The following is a 14922-nucleotide window of genomic DNA, read 5'->3' as shown; positions in this document are numbered from 1 at the left end:
TTTTGCGGTACACGGGCCTCTCACTGTTGCGGCCTCTCCCGTTGAGGAGCACAGGCTCCGGACACGCAGGCTCAGCGGCCATAGCTCACGGGCCCAGCCGCTCCACGGCATGTGGGATCTTCCTGGGTCGGGGCACGAACCCTGCATCGGCAGGTGGACTCTCAACCACTGTGCCACTAGGGAAGCCCCTGTATCAGCATTTCTGAGCAGATTCAGCAGCACTTGACATCATTTCCTCCTCCATGAAACAAGAACTTGAGTTGACTCCTGGATGCCATAATCTCCAGGTCCTACTCCTTCTTTAAGGCTGGTCGTTAGTCTCTCCTGCTGGTTCCTCTTCCTCTCCCTGACCTCATCATATGACAGTGTCCTGGGGCTCAGCTTTAGAGTCTCTTCTCTTTCTACACTCATTTCCTTGATGAATTCATCTAGTACATTGGCTGAAAATGCCACTCTAAGTGAAAAATTACTAAATGATTATGTCTAGCTTGACCTCTCAGGTGAATTTCAAGCTCATATATCTAACTGCATATTTACCATCAATATTGCATACCTAATAAGAATCTCCAACTTAACATGCCCCTGAGTGAAGTTCTTTTTGTGCTCCTCCCAAATTGGTCACAGATTGACTATCTCAATAAATGGTGAGTGCATCCTTCCAGTTGCTCAGTCAAAACACTTTGTGTCATCCCAACTCCTCTCTATCTCTGACACTTCACATATAACCCCTTAGCGAATCCTGTTTGTTCCACTTAAAATAATTCCCAAAGCTGAAGAATTATCTCAGCATCCCGCACTCCTATCCTGTTCCAAGTGAATGTTGTTATTGCCCAAATGGTCACCCTGTTTCAGCCCTTACTTTTCCTGCTAGAATCTATTCTCCACTTTTTTTTTTTTTTTTTTTGCGATACATGGGCCTCTCACGTTGCAGAGCACAGGCTCCGGACGCACAGGCTCAGCGGCCATGGCTCACGGGCCCAGATGCTCCGCGGCATGCGGGATCTTCCCGGACCGGGGCATGAACCCGTGTCCCCTGCATCGGCAGGCGGACTCTCAACCACTGTGCCACCAGGGAAGCCCTATTCTCCACTTTTAAAACACATCACATCATGTCATCCTTCTGCTCATAAAGCTGCAGTGGTTTCCTGTGCGTCTACGAGTAAAAGTTGAAGTCCTTACGATGGTCTATCAGATCTGGGCCCTCGCTGCCCCACAGATTAATGTCCTGTTGCCCTCTTCTCTTTCGCTCTCCTCCAGTTGCATTCGCTTCCTGGACAACACAGGCGTATGTCTACCTCAGAAACTGTTTTCTCTGCTGGAATGCTTTTTCCTGCATATCTTCACAGTTCACTCCTTCAGAGTTTTTCTGAAATGTCACCTCAGTGATGCGTTTCTTGCTCTATTTTTCTCCGTAACATTTATCATCATCTCACATACCATATATTTCACATACTTAGCATACTGTTTATATTCTGCTACTGGACGTTTCACCCTAGGAGAGAGAGCAGGGATTTTGGCCTGTTATGGGCACTGCTATATTCCCAGTACTGATAAAATTACTGGGCACATGTGCTGAACTAGTAATTGTTTTTTTTTGTTTGTTTGTTTGTTTGTTTTTGCAGTACGCGGGCCTCTCACTGTTGTGGCCCCTCCCGCTGCGGAGCACAGGCCCCGGACGCGCAGGCCCAGCGGCCATGTCCCGTGGGCCCAGCCGCCCCGCGACACGCGGGATCCTCCCGGACCGGGGCACGAACCCGCGTCCCCTGCATCGGCAGGTGGACTCCCAACCACTGCGCCACCAGGGAAGCCCTGAACTAGTAATTCTTGAATGTTTTTGTCGTTAACTACTATGTGATGTTTTTTACATAGTTTTGAAGATAGAGATTGCTTTCACACTTTTGGTACCTAGGATACAGATTTCTAGTGGATAATGAAGGTGAAACAAACAAAATAAATAAATAAAATAAAAAAAAGCAAACTATAATTCCAAACTGAAATAAAAAGAGAGCTTATTACAAATACTTGGTAAGATTTAAAGAACACATAGACTATCTGCCTTTGAAAAAAAAGGAAAGAAAAATTTAAGTAAGGATGGAAAGAAGGGAGGAAACCAGGTATGCATGTATATGTATCTTTTTAAAAAAATTTGCATCTATTTACCAATTTTTTCTGATCAGTTCTCAGCCCGACTATGCAAATAATAGTAGGTTCCAAAGAATGACTCAAAAGATTCACATCAAAAACGGTATGTACTTATATTTCCCATTACGTAAGATCGACTGCAGACTCTAGGGAGTCCGTGCCACCTCTGAGATTTGGAGGACAACAGAAACTGCTGATAAATTTCAAAATATATTTCTTAACTAGGAAAATGTCCTGCTTTTAAAGCAGTAAAAAATGAACACTAGTAATTTTTAATAGTTCCTGCTAAAGAGAAGAACAATGTTAACAAACATTACTATTTAAAAGATGGGAACTTGGGATTGAAAAATGAGAAAAAAATATAAATATAAGTTCTGGTTACATTTATAGAACATGAAGGCAGTTGTTCTTAAGCTATTTGAGGTCACATTCTACTCTCAGGCTCTCATGAAAACACAGACCTCTCTTTGGAGCCATATAATTTTTTTATTCGTTCATGGATTACCCTCCTAAAACTTCCCCTGCCCCCATTCCACTAGAGTTAAGAACTCATGCAATTCACATGTACTCGGATGGTTATAATCAAAAAGAGAAAATAACAGTGCTGCCGTAGATGTGGAGAAATTGGAACCCTCACGTATTGCTGGTGGAAATGTAAAATGGTGTGGTCACTTTGGAAAACAGTTTGACTGTTCCTCCTTTAACATAGAGTTAGAATATTTTCTACTTGCTTTTTTCTTCTCTCAATATGATAATTTTTAAATCATAGTCTCCTCTGAAAACCAAATGACCTCAAAGTAAATTATGTTTGTATTTGACCTGGCTATAGGAGTACAAAATAATCACCACACAGCAATTTGAACTCAATCTCAAAAAAAGGAGAAATTAAAAAAAAATTGTTATACTTTATACCATTCCTGAAATACAGTACCATAAATCAATAAATATAAACCAAATAATATATCTTGACTGCTAACATCAAATAATGTCAGTTTCGCAATCACATTATTTTGGCGAATGAGAGCATGAGTTTCTGAATCAGGAAGACCTAACTTTGAATTCAGGAGCCCCTCAATTATTACTGTGCAATTTTGTGAAAGTCATTTAATGCTTCCTGTGCCACATTTTCTCTAAGTTAAGAATAGCAATAACTTATATCATAGGGTTGTTTTGAACATTAAGTAAGAATTTATGCAAAATGCTTTGTACAATTATGGCCACAGTGCCTAATGAACATATTTATTCTTCATAATAAATCACTGTTATTCTTTTTTTTTTCTTGCGGTACGCAGGCCTCTCACCGTTGTGGCCTCTCTCGTTGAGGAGCACAGGCTCCAGACGCGCAGGCCCAGCGGCCATGGTTCACGGGCCTAGCCGCTCTGCGGCATGTGGTATTTTCCCGGACTGGGGCATGAACCCGTGTCCCCTGCATCGGCAGGCAGACTCTCAACCACTGTGCCACCAGGGAAGCCCTATTCTTAGTCATGGTGTTGAAGAAGCACTGGATGCACATCAGGACAGCAGCATTAGTGCCATTGGTGCTAGTTGTGTGACCTTGGTCCAGTCATTTCATCTCTCCAGATCTCAACTCACTCATCTTCATCTCTAAGGTCCCTCCTGGTAATATTATATCATGGTAGCTACTTAATATGCAAATGTAACACAAACCTTATTTGTTATCTCTGGCATAAAACTTAAAACCCTCTCCTAAATGAAGGTATGTGTTATGCCCGCAATATGATAATGCTATTTTTACTATGATATGCCAATATCTATATTTTGATAGTCAACAAGGATTTTAATGTAATCTAAAATTACAACTAAATAAAGAAAAATAAAATATATTTGACCCAATTTTTTGATTTTGTTAAAATCCTTGAGACAAAAGAATAATGGGTTTTAGGAGATTCACATATTATTTAAAAAAATCAGAGCAATTATCTTTTAATTGTTCACCTATAGATGAGTTTTCATAGCTGATGGCTGACAGTCCAGATTTCACTTTTTTTTTTTTTTTTTTTGTGGAATAAAAAGTGGGAAGCAAGAAGTAAAAAATAGATCTAGATAATTCATAAAATAGACACTGCATTTCTAAAAAAATAAAAGCTAAATGTGTTTAGATGGTCAAAATCAAACCTAGGAGAATCACTGCTTGTGCCCATGGAAAGGAAATTTTTTTTTTTTTTTAAGAATCTTGTGATAACTAAATAATTATCTTTTTTCAAATTTAATGCATAAAATATTTCAAATGTATTTCATACCTATTTCATAGGTAGCTCAGAATGTGCTCTGAACATAGAAATAATAGGGAACATAAGCCTTTAAAATTCAAATAGACTAAAGTTTAAGATATTAATCACTCTAGAATTTCATAGAATAATGACCTACAATAAAAGGAATAGAAATAATGCTGTGTTATAGTGAGCACAGCATTTCTGCTTCACCAATATTCTGTTTGTATTTGGTCTTAACAGATGTTTAGTCAATAGCTGAAACATTTATTCATAGCCAGTCAATTACAACACCAGGAAATCAGCTACTGAATAAACTGTGCTATTAATTTTCCATCAGAGATTCACGTTTGAATGACCATGCATTTCATAGATTTAAATACTGAAAGGCTAATTATCTCCAAGGCCCCATTAAAGGGATAGCATAGATTACAATAAAAAACAATCCTAATATTGCTCAAAAATGATCCTCAGGGGCTTCCCTGGTGGCGCAGTGGTTGAGAGTCCACCTGCCGATGCAGGGGACGTGGGTTCGTGCCCCGGTCGGGGAAGATCCCACATGCCGTGGAGCAGCTGGGCCCGTGAGCCATGGCCGCTGAGCCTGCGGGTCCGGAGCCTGTGCTCCGCAGCGGGAGAGGCCACAACAGTGAGAGGCCCACGTACCGCAAAAAAAAAAAAAAAAAAAAAAAAAAGATCCTCAGCTTTCAATGCTGAAGAGTACTTCATTTCTCTGTCTATGGCACACACTAAGCAATATATATACATAAACCCGCCCCCAAGCAATTTCTTTCCCAAAACCTTAGAAAAATAAACCTGAACAGCTTCTTATATACAAAGATTCATTAATTTATAAAGTTAAATGCAAATTAAAACCTTTTCTTCCTAATCTCTGTTCAATGTTCAAATTATTTTTTTCCTTTTAAATGACTGTCTCACAAAATGCCCTTATTGTGAATAAACTGATACTGTGTACTTTCTGGACTACTTATCTGAGAATTAGTCATTTGGGTATTGAAGGTATCTCTCTTCATAAGTGTAGTTGGCCTTCCCCTTAAAAATGCTATGATATATACACATAGGGAATAAAGTTGACAGTCACACAGTTTCATATTTTTTCTTCCTTCTGATAAAGTTACTTTGTATTTTGGGACACACAAAATGGGGGCCACCCCAGTTGCCTGGTCCACATCACAAATCTAAATCTGTACTTACGGGAAATGACTGTCAAGGAAACCTCACATACACTGATCACAATCCTCCAACTCAGAGTTAGCTAGCTCACCTTACCCTAGAAAACAGGACCTGCTAGCCTTATAAGGAAATCCCCAACCTCCTTGCCAATTGCGCCCTGCTTAGAGTTGTCTCTATAAAACTCACTCTTGTCCAACATCCCTCAGGGAGAGTGCACCACTGATGGTGAGGCACTTACTGCCTCAACCCATGGATTGTTTTCCCTTGAATAAAGCACATCAAAGTCATTACTAAATAGCTTTGTCATTTGACCTTGCCTGCCTTTGTTCCTCCCTCCTCCCCTCCCCTTCCCTTCCCTTCTCTCCTCTCCTCTTGTCTTCTCCCCTCCCCTCCCTTCTTTCCCTTATTCTAAAAATAACTATGAAGCTTGCTTCTGGGATTCTTTTTCACAAAGAATTCATAAACAGTAGAAATGTTTTTTATCTTGCTTAGAAACAAATTACAACATGTTAACTGGAGGAAAAATTACACTTACATTCAGATTCATGTGTTTATAATAAGTGGAAGAGTAAGATCGTCACAGCTTGTCTTGATTAATTTGGCACAGAAGCATGATATTCCAAGTATCCTGGAATTGTTGTCTTATTTGATTGAGTGTCATTTCTGGTTGACTTGCTACTCAAATATTAGCTAGACCAACATAGGAGTGAAATGTTTTCATACCCACCTCTCTGAAGAAATTAGAGATTTATTATATATTACACCCAACTCACCTTTCAGTGATGATCAAAATTCTCACACCCAAAGTTGCACCTCTATGCTAGTCTGTGCTCCTCTTGTATGATAGAGCACTGGCACTGTCAAATTTCTTTTTAGCACATACCCTTTCATATAACTTTCCATTCCCACCCTCCATGCCCTCCCTGAAATTCTTCTAGTTCAACAGGATACATTATCATCTTTCTATCGGATGCCCATACATGCTATCACCAACAGAGACAATTCAACAACTTAACACATTTATAAAAACGCAGAAAGTACCTGGACATAGGCTCTGCAAGAGCGCTCTCTTTTCTGAAGCTGAATCCATTAAGACAGCAGATTAAACACAGAATAGAAAAAACAAGTTAGTGACAGAAGAAAACAAGAAAAATAAAAGAACACATCTACACAAACACCTTATTTTGTTGTGCACTACTTTCAAGAAGAGAATGAAAGCTAAGCAGCAGCAAAATGTCAGCAACAGCTTGAAAAATAGTAACTAACAGCTTTTCAGAACCCAAGTGATAACTGGATGGTATAAAGCTGTTAATGATGGAAAGAAATCTTAGACTAAATTTAGTAGAAATTAGTAAAAATCAGTATAATTCATTCATTTGACATGATTCATTTCACATGAGGTTAGTTATTAATTCATGGGCCACAAATGAAGATCTATGAAGTTAAGTAAATTATGTCAAAAATTTGGAACCCATTTTTTAAAGATAGTAAATTGTCTGTGGTTTACAGATTTTTAGGTGGTTAATGTGTCCCACAAACCATTTGTTCATACATACAAAAAGTTCTATTTACTGAGAAAATAGAAATGCCCATTCATTTGACTATTTGATTCTAAGGGACAAATACCAAGAGATAAGTAACTTCTGATTAAAAGAATGCAATCAATATTGTGATTTATCTTGTTTTTATTTCTTGAAGAATTCCTTTTGATGGTTTTGACCAAAAATTTTATACATTTTAGAAACTTCTGTGGGATAAGAAGCCTGTTTCTGTGTGTTTCTTTGTTTGCATACAGAATGATGTTTTTCTGGGCAAAAGGTTAACAGCAACTCATACTCAGTCCCAAACATTTTTTCCTGGTGATAAAATGAATAATTAATACATATATTTGCTCTGTTTAAATAAATGGCTGCAAATTTTATAAATTAGATTGTAGTTTTCCTCCTTTTCCCTATTATTTTCCTTCAGGAGCCTCGATTGTTCAAGGAGAAAATTACCCAGTTTTAAGAAGCAGTTACTCTGATGCCTTTTGTGTGGCTAATACTCTCCCACTTTAATTCATGCATTCTTCAGTGAGCATAGAGCAGTTACTCCTCTAAAGAATTAAGTGAGGAATAAGTGCAAGTAAATTGTCAGCACTGTCATTTGGATCACTGACTCTCATTTTGGTTTAGCAGGTCTCTAAACCCTCCAGAATTTCAACGTGGATCGCAACTGATTTGTACCAAGTTGACTTTGCATATGTGATGGGTTAAAACTTCTTCAGGGAACAGTGGGAACCACAGGAAATGAGAGCAAGCCAGGAAGCATGTGAATAACCTCTGCCCTCCCATCTTCTTACCCCATCATGCAAATTAACATATAACAAACCACGGTATATAAACAGCTGAAAAGAGCCAAATAAGAAACAAAAGAGAGCATTAAAAAGCTTCACAAATGAAAATCTGTCTATTATGCAGTTATTTGATATTCAGACTAGGCAAGCTGATTAGCTGTAGCTAGTTAGAATGTGACATTAATTGCCAGCTTTAACTGATATTGTCAGACATCGACACCATTTTTAAATAAAGATACAAAGTATTGCTATAACAAGTAATGGTATGGATACGTAACATTAATAGAAATTACTACATCCAGTACATTATGATAACAGTAGCTGGCAGCAATATTCATGAATAGCCTCCAGTCAGCCTGGGTAATAACACATTAAAATCACAGCATGCCCAGACTACATAGGCAGCTGTGGATTATATTCTGCCAGCGGCTTGGTTGAGATTCTATCAGGAATATGAATGACAAAAATAACTCCTTTTTGCTCAGCATGAAAAAAACTTTAGTAATAATTTATATCTAATTGATAAAACTGAATCTATTTTCTGAGGATGAAATTGCAGGAAAAACTGACAGATAAAATATCTAGCTTTTTAATGTCGAACCATTATTATTTAAAAAAGTTTCTTCCATCTCATGAGTGAGATTCCTAGTCTAATAAGACAGAAAAGAAATAAATATAATAAAGACCAGTCTGCAAAGTTATTTTTTCATTCTAAAGGGGAATGTTCATTTAGTGAATTTCATACAGGACATTAGAGGGTCACTACCAAATTCTTGCTTTTTTAAGTAATAAGATTATCACTGATATTTGAGACCTTAAAATCAAGTTTCAATAACCAATTATCTTTACTACAATAATGCCATTCAGGGAATACATGTTATCTGATGGCAGCATTCTAGTATCTTTTCACCATGTGATATTTTGTTACATAAATAAATGATATTCTTTATAAATATATTAAATATATTTTACATACTTATGTAAATAAAATGCTTATATGTGTATAGATTATATATAAAATGCTTATATATGAGTATATAATGTGTATAAATATATAGATTTATAAATATAAATTAAAATACATAAAATTCCTTAAAATTTAAAAAATAAATTATTTTTATTAGTTACAATTCAAAGTTGCTGAAACACATTTAAACCTTTTAAGTTATAATGGTAATGATACAAAATCAGTAATTTAAAAATCAAAAGGAAATAAAAATTAAAACAAATACTTGCCCTATGAGTTTTTTAATGTAATATTAATTAGGTTAAATTATTTTTTTAAAAAAATCTATGATGTATTACTAATATCCTTTTTCATTGTTATTTTTCTAAATTTCTGCTTGTTGATTAGACATTTGTTTTACTGTTAATTATATTAATATAAAGATTTGAAAGGGAAAAAAACCCAAAAGAAATGGCATTTATCTACAGCAACCCTGTCCGAATTTAGCATACAAAAAAGTACTATGGAAAATAGAATTGTAAATTCAAAATACATATAGAGAGATCTCATTTATTGTTCCTTAGACTGAAAGTCAAATAAGGTCATTATTATACTGCAATAGTGAAGTGAATTGAATATAGCTAGCAATTCTCTTTAGAATGATCTGATTTTATGGAAAGAAAGAAATTAATCAGGGAAGTCTCACTGATTTTACAACTTTAAAGATACCTGTAACAAAGGTCCTTACCTTGTTCAAACTTCGTGCAGCACTATCTTTTCCACCTGGGGTCAAGTTCCGGAGCTGTACATCTAGGAGGCCTACCAGCTGATCCATGGCCCGGACTGAATAAGTGATATCTCCAGCATTCAGATGATTTCTGGTCTGTTCAGCCAGTTCTCTAGCAATGTTTGCAGCTGTCTCTCCAGATTTCAACTACAATTTTGAAAACAGAACAAAAAGGAAAGAGATCTTAAATAAGTAATTTTATTGGTTTCTTTGGACAATTGTTTTTGCATATGTTTTAATCATTGAGGCAAGAAAGTTATTAAACCCCATCTTTACTTGGTATACATTCCTTAAGTTTTTCTGCTAATCCATTATTTTCTTCAATACCTAACTTGAAATTCATGCCTTTAGGAAGCTCCTCTTGAGGAATCTAACTTCTAGAAATTGTTTTTAGTTTACTGATCTGGGTGGTTAAGTCTAAGGTTTGCCCTATGACTTTTCTCTATGCGTTTCTAAATTGGATGCTGACAGAGGCCAGTACAAATTTTCCATTATGCCTAGTTTAGCACTTAGTTCACAACGAATACTCACTGGCTGCTAAACTCTGTGAAAATGTAATTCCAAATAAAATCCCTGCTTTTCAAAGTGCTCTTCATCTTCTTACTAAGTAAGAGATTTTGTTCCCAATGTACTAGGTAGCAAACTATTGCTTAGTTTCTAGCGCTTTCCTTTTCTGAAAGTACGTGCTGCCTTTTCAAGTATATTCTACAAGAATTTTTCAAATTGTCAACAATCCAAAGATGTTAAAAGAGATAGACTAATACCCTATAATTACTTGACCACATTTGATAGCTCTAGGTAATAAGAAGACAGGAATATATATTAGCTTATAAGGAAGGCCTGGGGAACTTAAAAAAAAAAGTAAGTGTAATTTCCCAATTTTTCATGTCCTTTATCATTTTTAAACTAATAGACTAAAATAAGATTATAAAACATTTACACAATACAGATATAGGTATGCAATGCAAAAGTCATCAATATCTCTTCTTTTGTCTCTATATATTCCCACTTCCCAGAGATTGTTAATGGCTTGGCATGGATCTTTCCTGACTTTAGCCTGCTCTATTACTACTTAAATATATAATAGTGTCATTATTTAGAAAATTTTCTTTTCTTTTCTTTTTCTATTTTTAACACAGTCTAATACAGAACTTAGGATCCCGAACAGAAAGGTCCTCTCTTTGTAAGGCTATCTTCCTAATGGATATCCAGAAAGCTATAAGGGGCACAACAAAAACTCTTAGTCAAATAGGTCATCACTATCTACTCAGGGATGCTTAATAAATGTTTGTAGCAGTATTGAATGTTAAAGAAACATGAATAAATGGGAGAAATTGGAATAACTAAATTGTTAACAATCACATTCTCAAGTATATAGAAAAATCCTAATTTAAAAACATAAAAATAGGGCTTCCCTGGTGGCGCAGTGGTTGAGAGTCCACCTGCTGATGCAGGGGACACGGGTTCGTGCCCCGGTCCAGGAAGACCCCAAATGCCATGGAGCGGCTGGGCCCGTGAGCCATGGCCACTGAGCCTGCGTGTCCGGAGCCTGTGCTCCGCAAAGGGAGAGGCCACAACAGTGAGAGGCCCAAGTACAACAGAAAAACAAAAACAAAAACATAAAAATAGTTTAATAACAAAGTGTTGGCAAAGATTTGTAAAAATGTATATGACCATCATAAACTACTACTGAATGTGTATATTTGCATACTTCCTATGTAGAGTAAATTACTAGTGTCTATTAAACTCTGAAATGTGAAGACTGTATAAGACAGAGATTTCTCTTATCACTATCAACCATAAAAAAATAATCCCACTGTTATGAAAGAGATATGTTCAAAGATGTTCATTCTAGCTTGCTTATAATAGAAAACAAAATGGGCTATGACTGTGGAAAACTGCTCGTGTATATAAATACTATGGAATATTAATCAACAGTTTAAAAGTATGAAGGAGAACAATATTGTTAACGTTAATCTTCAACATGTAATATTGAGTTAAAATAAATGCAAGTATAAAAATTATTTATATGCTAATATATATAGGCATGTTATTTGTGAAATATAAACACACAACTTGAGTAGCATATAAACATGTTATCTATGAAAAATAAATATTATATGTAAATATTTTACATTTATATATATATGTGTGTATATGTTTAAACACACAGAACAAAATCTGAACGATGGAAATCAAAAAACAAATCCTTTTCTGCAATGTTTAAATTTTACAAGAAGAATATTAATGTATTACAAGAAGAATATGTTAAAGTATTATTATATAGTTAATTGGTACTTTTTAGAAACGCTTAAAATAAAAAAAAAGAAAAACACTTGCACTAAATTTTTGAATTTGTAAATTATGGTCAGGACCTGAAAACCTGAGATACTTGTAAGACCAAATGGAATAGACTGTAAGGTTCAAGGATAAGTGTGTAACAAAGTCAATGTAGACCCACTGATGGATCATGAAAGTACTTTTAAGTGGTCACAAAGTGACGTAAATGTGATTATAATCCATACATTTAATCATTACATATAATTTAGGGCTACTTACTGGTAATCTACTAAATCAATTAATGATTTATAAAATTCAGTATTCATTAATTAAATTGGTGAAATGCTAGTACTCATGAAGTATTCAAATTCAATATTCCATCAGTAAGTCTGAACACCTGATACAACTGCTTGGCAATGTTGCAAAACTCCTGTGCACGTGAGTATCCAGATAGCTGGAATTCCTATAATTTTCCAAAGGGATATTCTTTTAATCAATGCACCACTCATAGAGTCTTTTTTTTTTTTTTTTTTTATAGAAAGGCAGACTGCCATATACAGCACCTCATTTGGACATGTCTAGAGTCTTGGAAGCTTGACTACCCTATGTTCTCCTACAAATGGACCTTGAGAGCTTGATTGGAGGTTCTAGCAGGGGAGCGTACCTACTCATATACCCTTGACTGAAGAATGGTCCTCCTCTATTGGGAAAGGTCATCCTCTTCAACCAAGCGAGCAGCTTTGGAAGGGATGCACGTGGAGCGGTGAGGGAGGAAGGGAACACCTGCCTAGACAGCCAGATCAGCCGAATCAACCCTGGAGATCAGTGGGGTGACAGATGCCACATCCACCATCCATAGAGTCTTGCATTTGTTGTAGTTTCCCACCTACGCTATTCTTATAAAAATGAATCTATTTGTGGAATTACTATTGTTTTACTTTGTTAAGCATTATGCACTTGTATAATTGTTTTATTATCATTATTACAGTATTGTTTTCTTCTATGCCTTTATTACCACATAATATTTTTTCTATGAGAAAATGTCAAGGCACATGGACCTCTGGAGTCTTTTGATTCACTTAAACGGGCGCTGTTGGAAAAAGGCTGAGATCTACTAGATAATAGGCTTTCTTTCATACCCTATCTTCAAAACTAAAGATGCAAGTACTGACTTTCATTACAGCTATCAGGGAACATTATAAAAAACAAAATTACTTATCGAACAGAAAAAAAATAGGTATTTTCACATTGTAATTCAATTTCTTTTCTTTTTCTGTGTAGTTGTACAAACATAGTCTTCAATTATTAATTGTTATAACATTGGGGTAAGACATGATAAGATGAAAAAGGAGGCCTATATAATTCCCTAATATAAAAATTTAAACTTTTTCTTTATGAACAGTAATGAAAAAGTTGAAAATGTAAATGACTAATAAGTCAAAATATTACTGCTCTCAACATAAAAGATAATGATGCTGCCTATATATGCGTCAAAGCAGATAGTGTAGTGTTGTAAAACCATGAGTCAAATATGAAAATCTCTAGTGGATTATCTTAAAAATAGTAACTATATTTTAGCACTCAAGTGTTTATTTATGAAGAATGAATCTAATTAACCCCACAAAAGAACTCTGGAACTCAATGTTCACCAACAAGAAAGTTGTAAGAAAAAAACTAAAGTACAAATAAGTTATAAAAATGTTTATAATAAAAATGTGATAAGCATGTTTTTAAAGTAAAATAAAAACTAATATAATCAGTTATTCATTATGGTCCTCTCTTCCTCTTAAAATTGAAGAAATCATAGTAAAATTCTTTCATTCATTCAACAATCATTTGGACACTTGTTATTTCTTAAGGAAATAAAGACAAGTGTTATATGTGGCTCTTGCACTCTGGAATCTCACGTTCTACTAGTTGGTATTGCGGGGGAGGGTGCATAAAGGCAGATAATACTAATTCAACAATGCAATTATAATAACAGAATGTATATGAGGTGTTATTGGTGTTATTGGAATATAGTACAGGGGTAATAAACACCTGGAAATTAGGTGGGAAAGCAACAGAAAGTAACAATAAGTTGAAAGTTAAAAGATAAGTTGAGGGTGACTTGGTAAGATAAAATTCTGGTGGGGACTGGCGGAGAGGGACAGCCAAGAGGATGCTATATAAAAAGCAAAGTCTAAATAATCATGGTTTGGGAAGACAGGGTACTAAAGGCAGAACAGAAAGAAAAAGCACATTTTTCTATCTTCAGAATTCAATTTGGTACCTACATAGCACAAATTGTGTGTCTGTACGTATTAAATATATATATCTAGTTTTTAAAAAATAGAATATCTCTACCTCGACTTATAATTTCAACAATTGTCCCTTCAGTCTAAATGTTCACTTGTTAGTTAATCAAAATTTGAATTTCTAATAGTATTATGCTAAAGTCTGGGGATAAAATGGCTCCCAATAACAGGACCTTAAGTACTAGCAAGGGAAGGGCTATTAATAAATTAACTGCACAAGAATTTGATTTCAGTTTTTTTGAGGGCAATACAGAATCCCAGTGCGGTAGAGTAGTTTAAAGGCATTTTAACCTGGTGTATGAAGTTAGGGAATAATTTAGGAAATACTTCTCTGAGAAAGAATGTGTAATCTGAGATGAAATAGAAAAGAGGGAATTAGGTTGGGATGAGGGCTGGAGTTTCCAGGCAGAGAGAGCAGCTTTTAGGAGAGGGTTGCAGGGAGTTTTAAGGGTGCTGCACAAAGGGCACTTGTGACTGGGGTTTAGGCAGCTGGAGAGGTAAGCAAGGAGCAGATTGAGTAGTCTCACTTTGGAAGTCATGACGACGATTTTGGAAAATTGTGTTAAGAGTGATGTGAATGGGGCTTCCCTGGTGGCGCAGTGGTTGAGAGTCCGCCTTCCGATGCAGGGGACGCGGGTTCATGCCCTGGTCCGGGAAGATCCCACATGCCGCGGAGTGGCTGGGCCCGTGAGCCATGGCCGCTGGGCCTGCGC

At 36.1% G+C, this 14922-nt stretch overlaps 1 protein-coding gene across 13 annotated transcripts in view; it reads right to left on the bottom strand.

Annotated features, from left to right (window-relative positions):
• ADGRL3 (adhesion G protein-coupled receptor L3) overlaps positions 1-14922 on the bottom strand; it is a 588406-nt gene that overhangs the window by 156000 nt on the left and 417484 nt on the right. For all 13 annotated transcript variants that reach the window (XM_007446078.1, XM_007446073.1, XM_007446080.1 and 10 more), the window contains 2 exons: positions 9594-9779; positions 6606-6644 (listed from right to left, as the gene is read on the bottom strand). In XM_007446078.1, the coding sequence (XP_007446140.1) occupies positions 6606-6644; positions 9594-9779 (225 nt within the window). The remainder of the gene's footprint in view (positions 1-6605; positions 6645-9593; positions 9780-14922) is intronic.

This window comes from Lipotes vexillifer, unplaced genomic scaffold (genome assembly GCF_000442215.2).
Source record: "Lipotes vexillifer unplaced genomic scaffold, Lipotes_vexillifer_v1.1 scaffold462, whole genome shotgun sequence".
Taxonomy (NCBI): Eukaryota; Metazoa; Chordata; class Mammalia; order Artiodactyla; family Lipotidae; genus Lipotes; species Lipotes vexillifer.
This window is presented reverse-complemented; position numbering and strand designations above follow the sequence as displayed.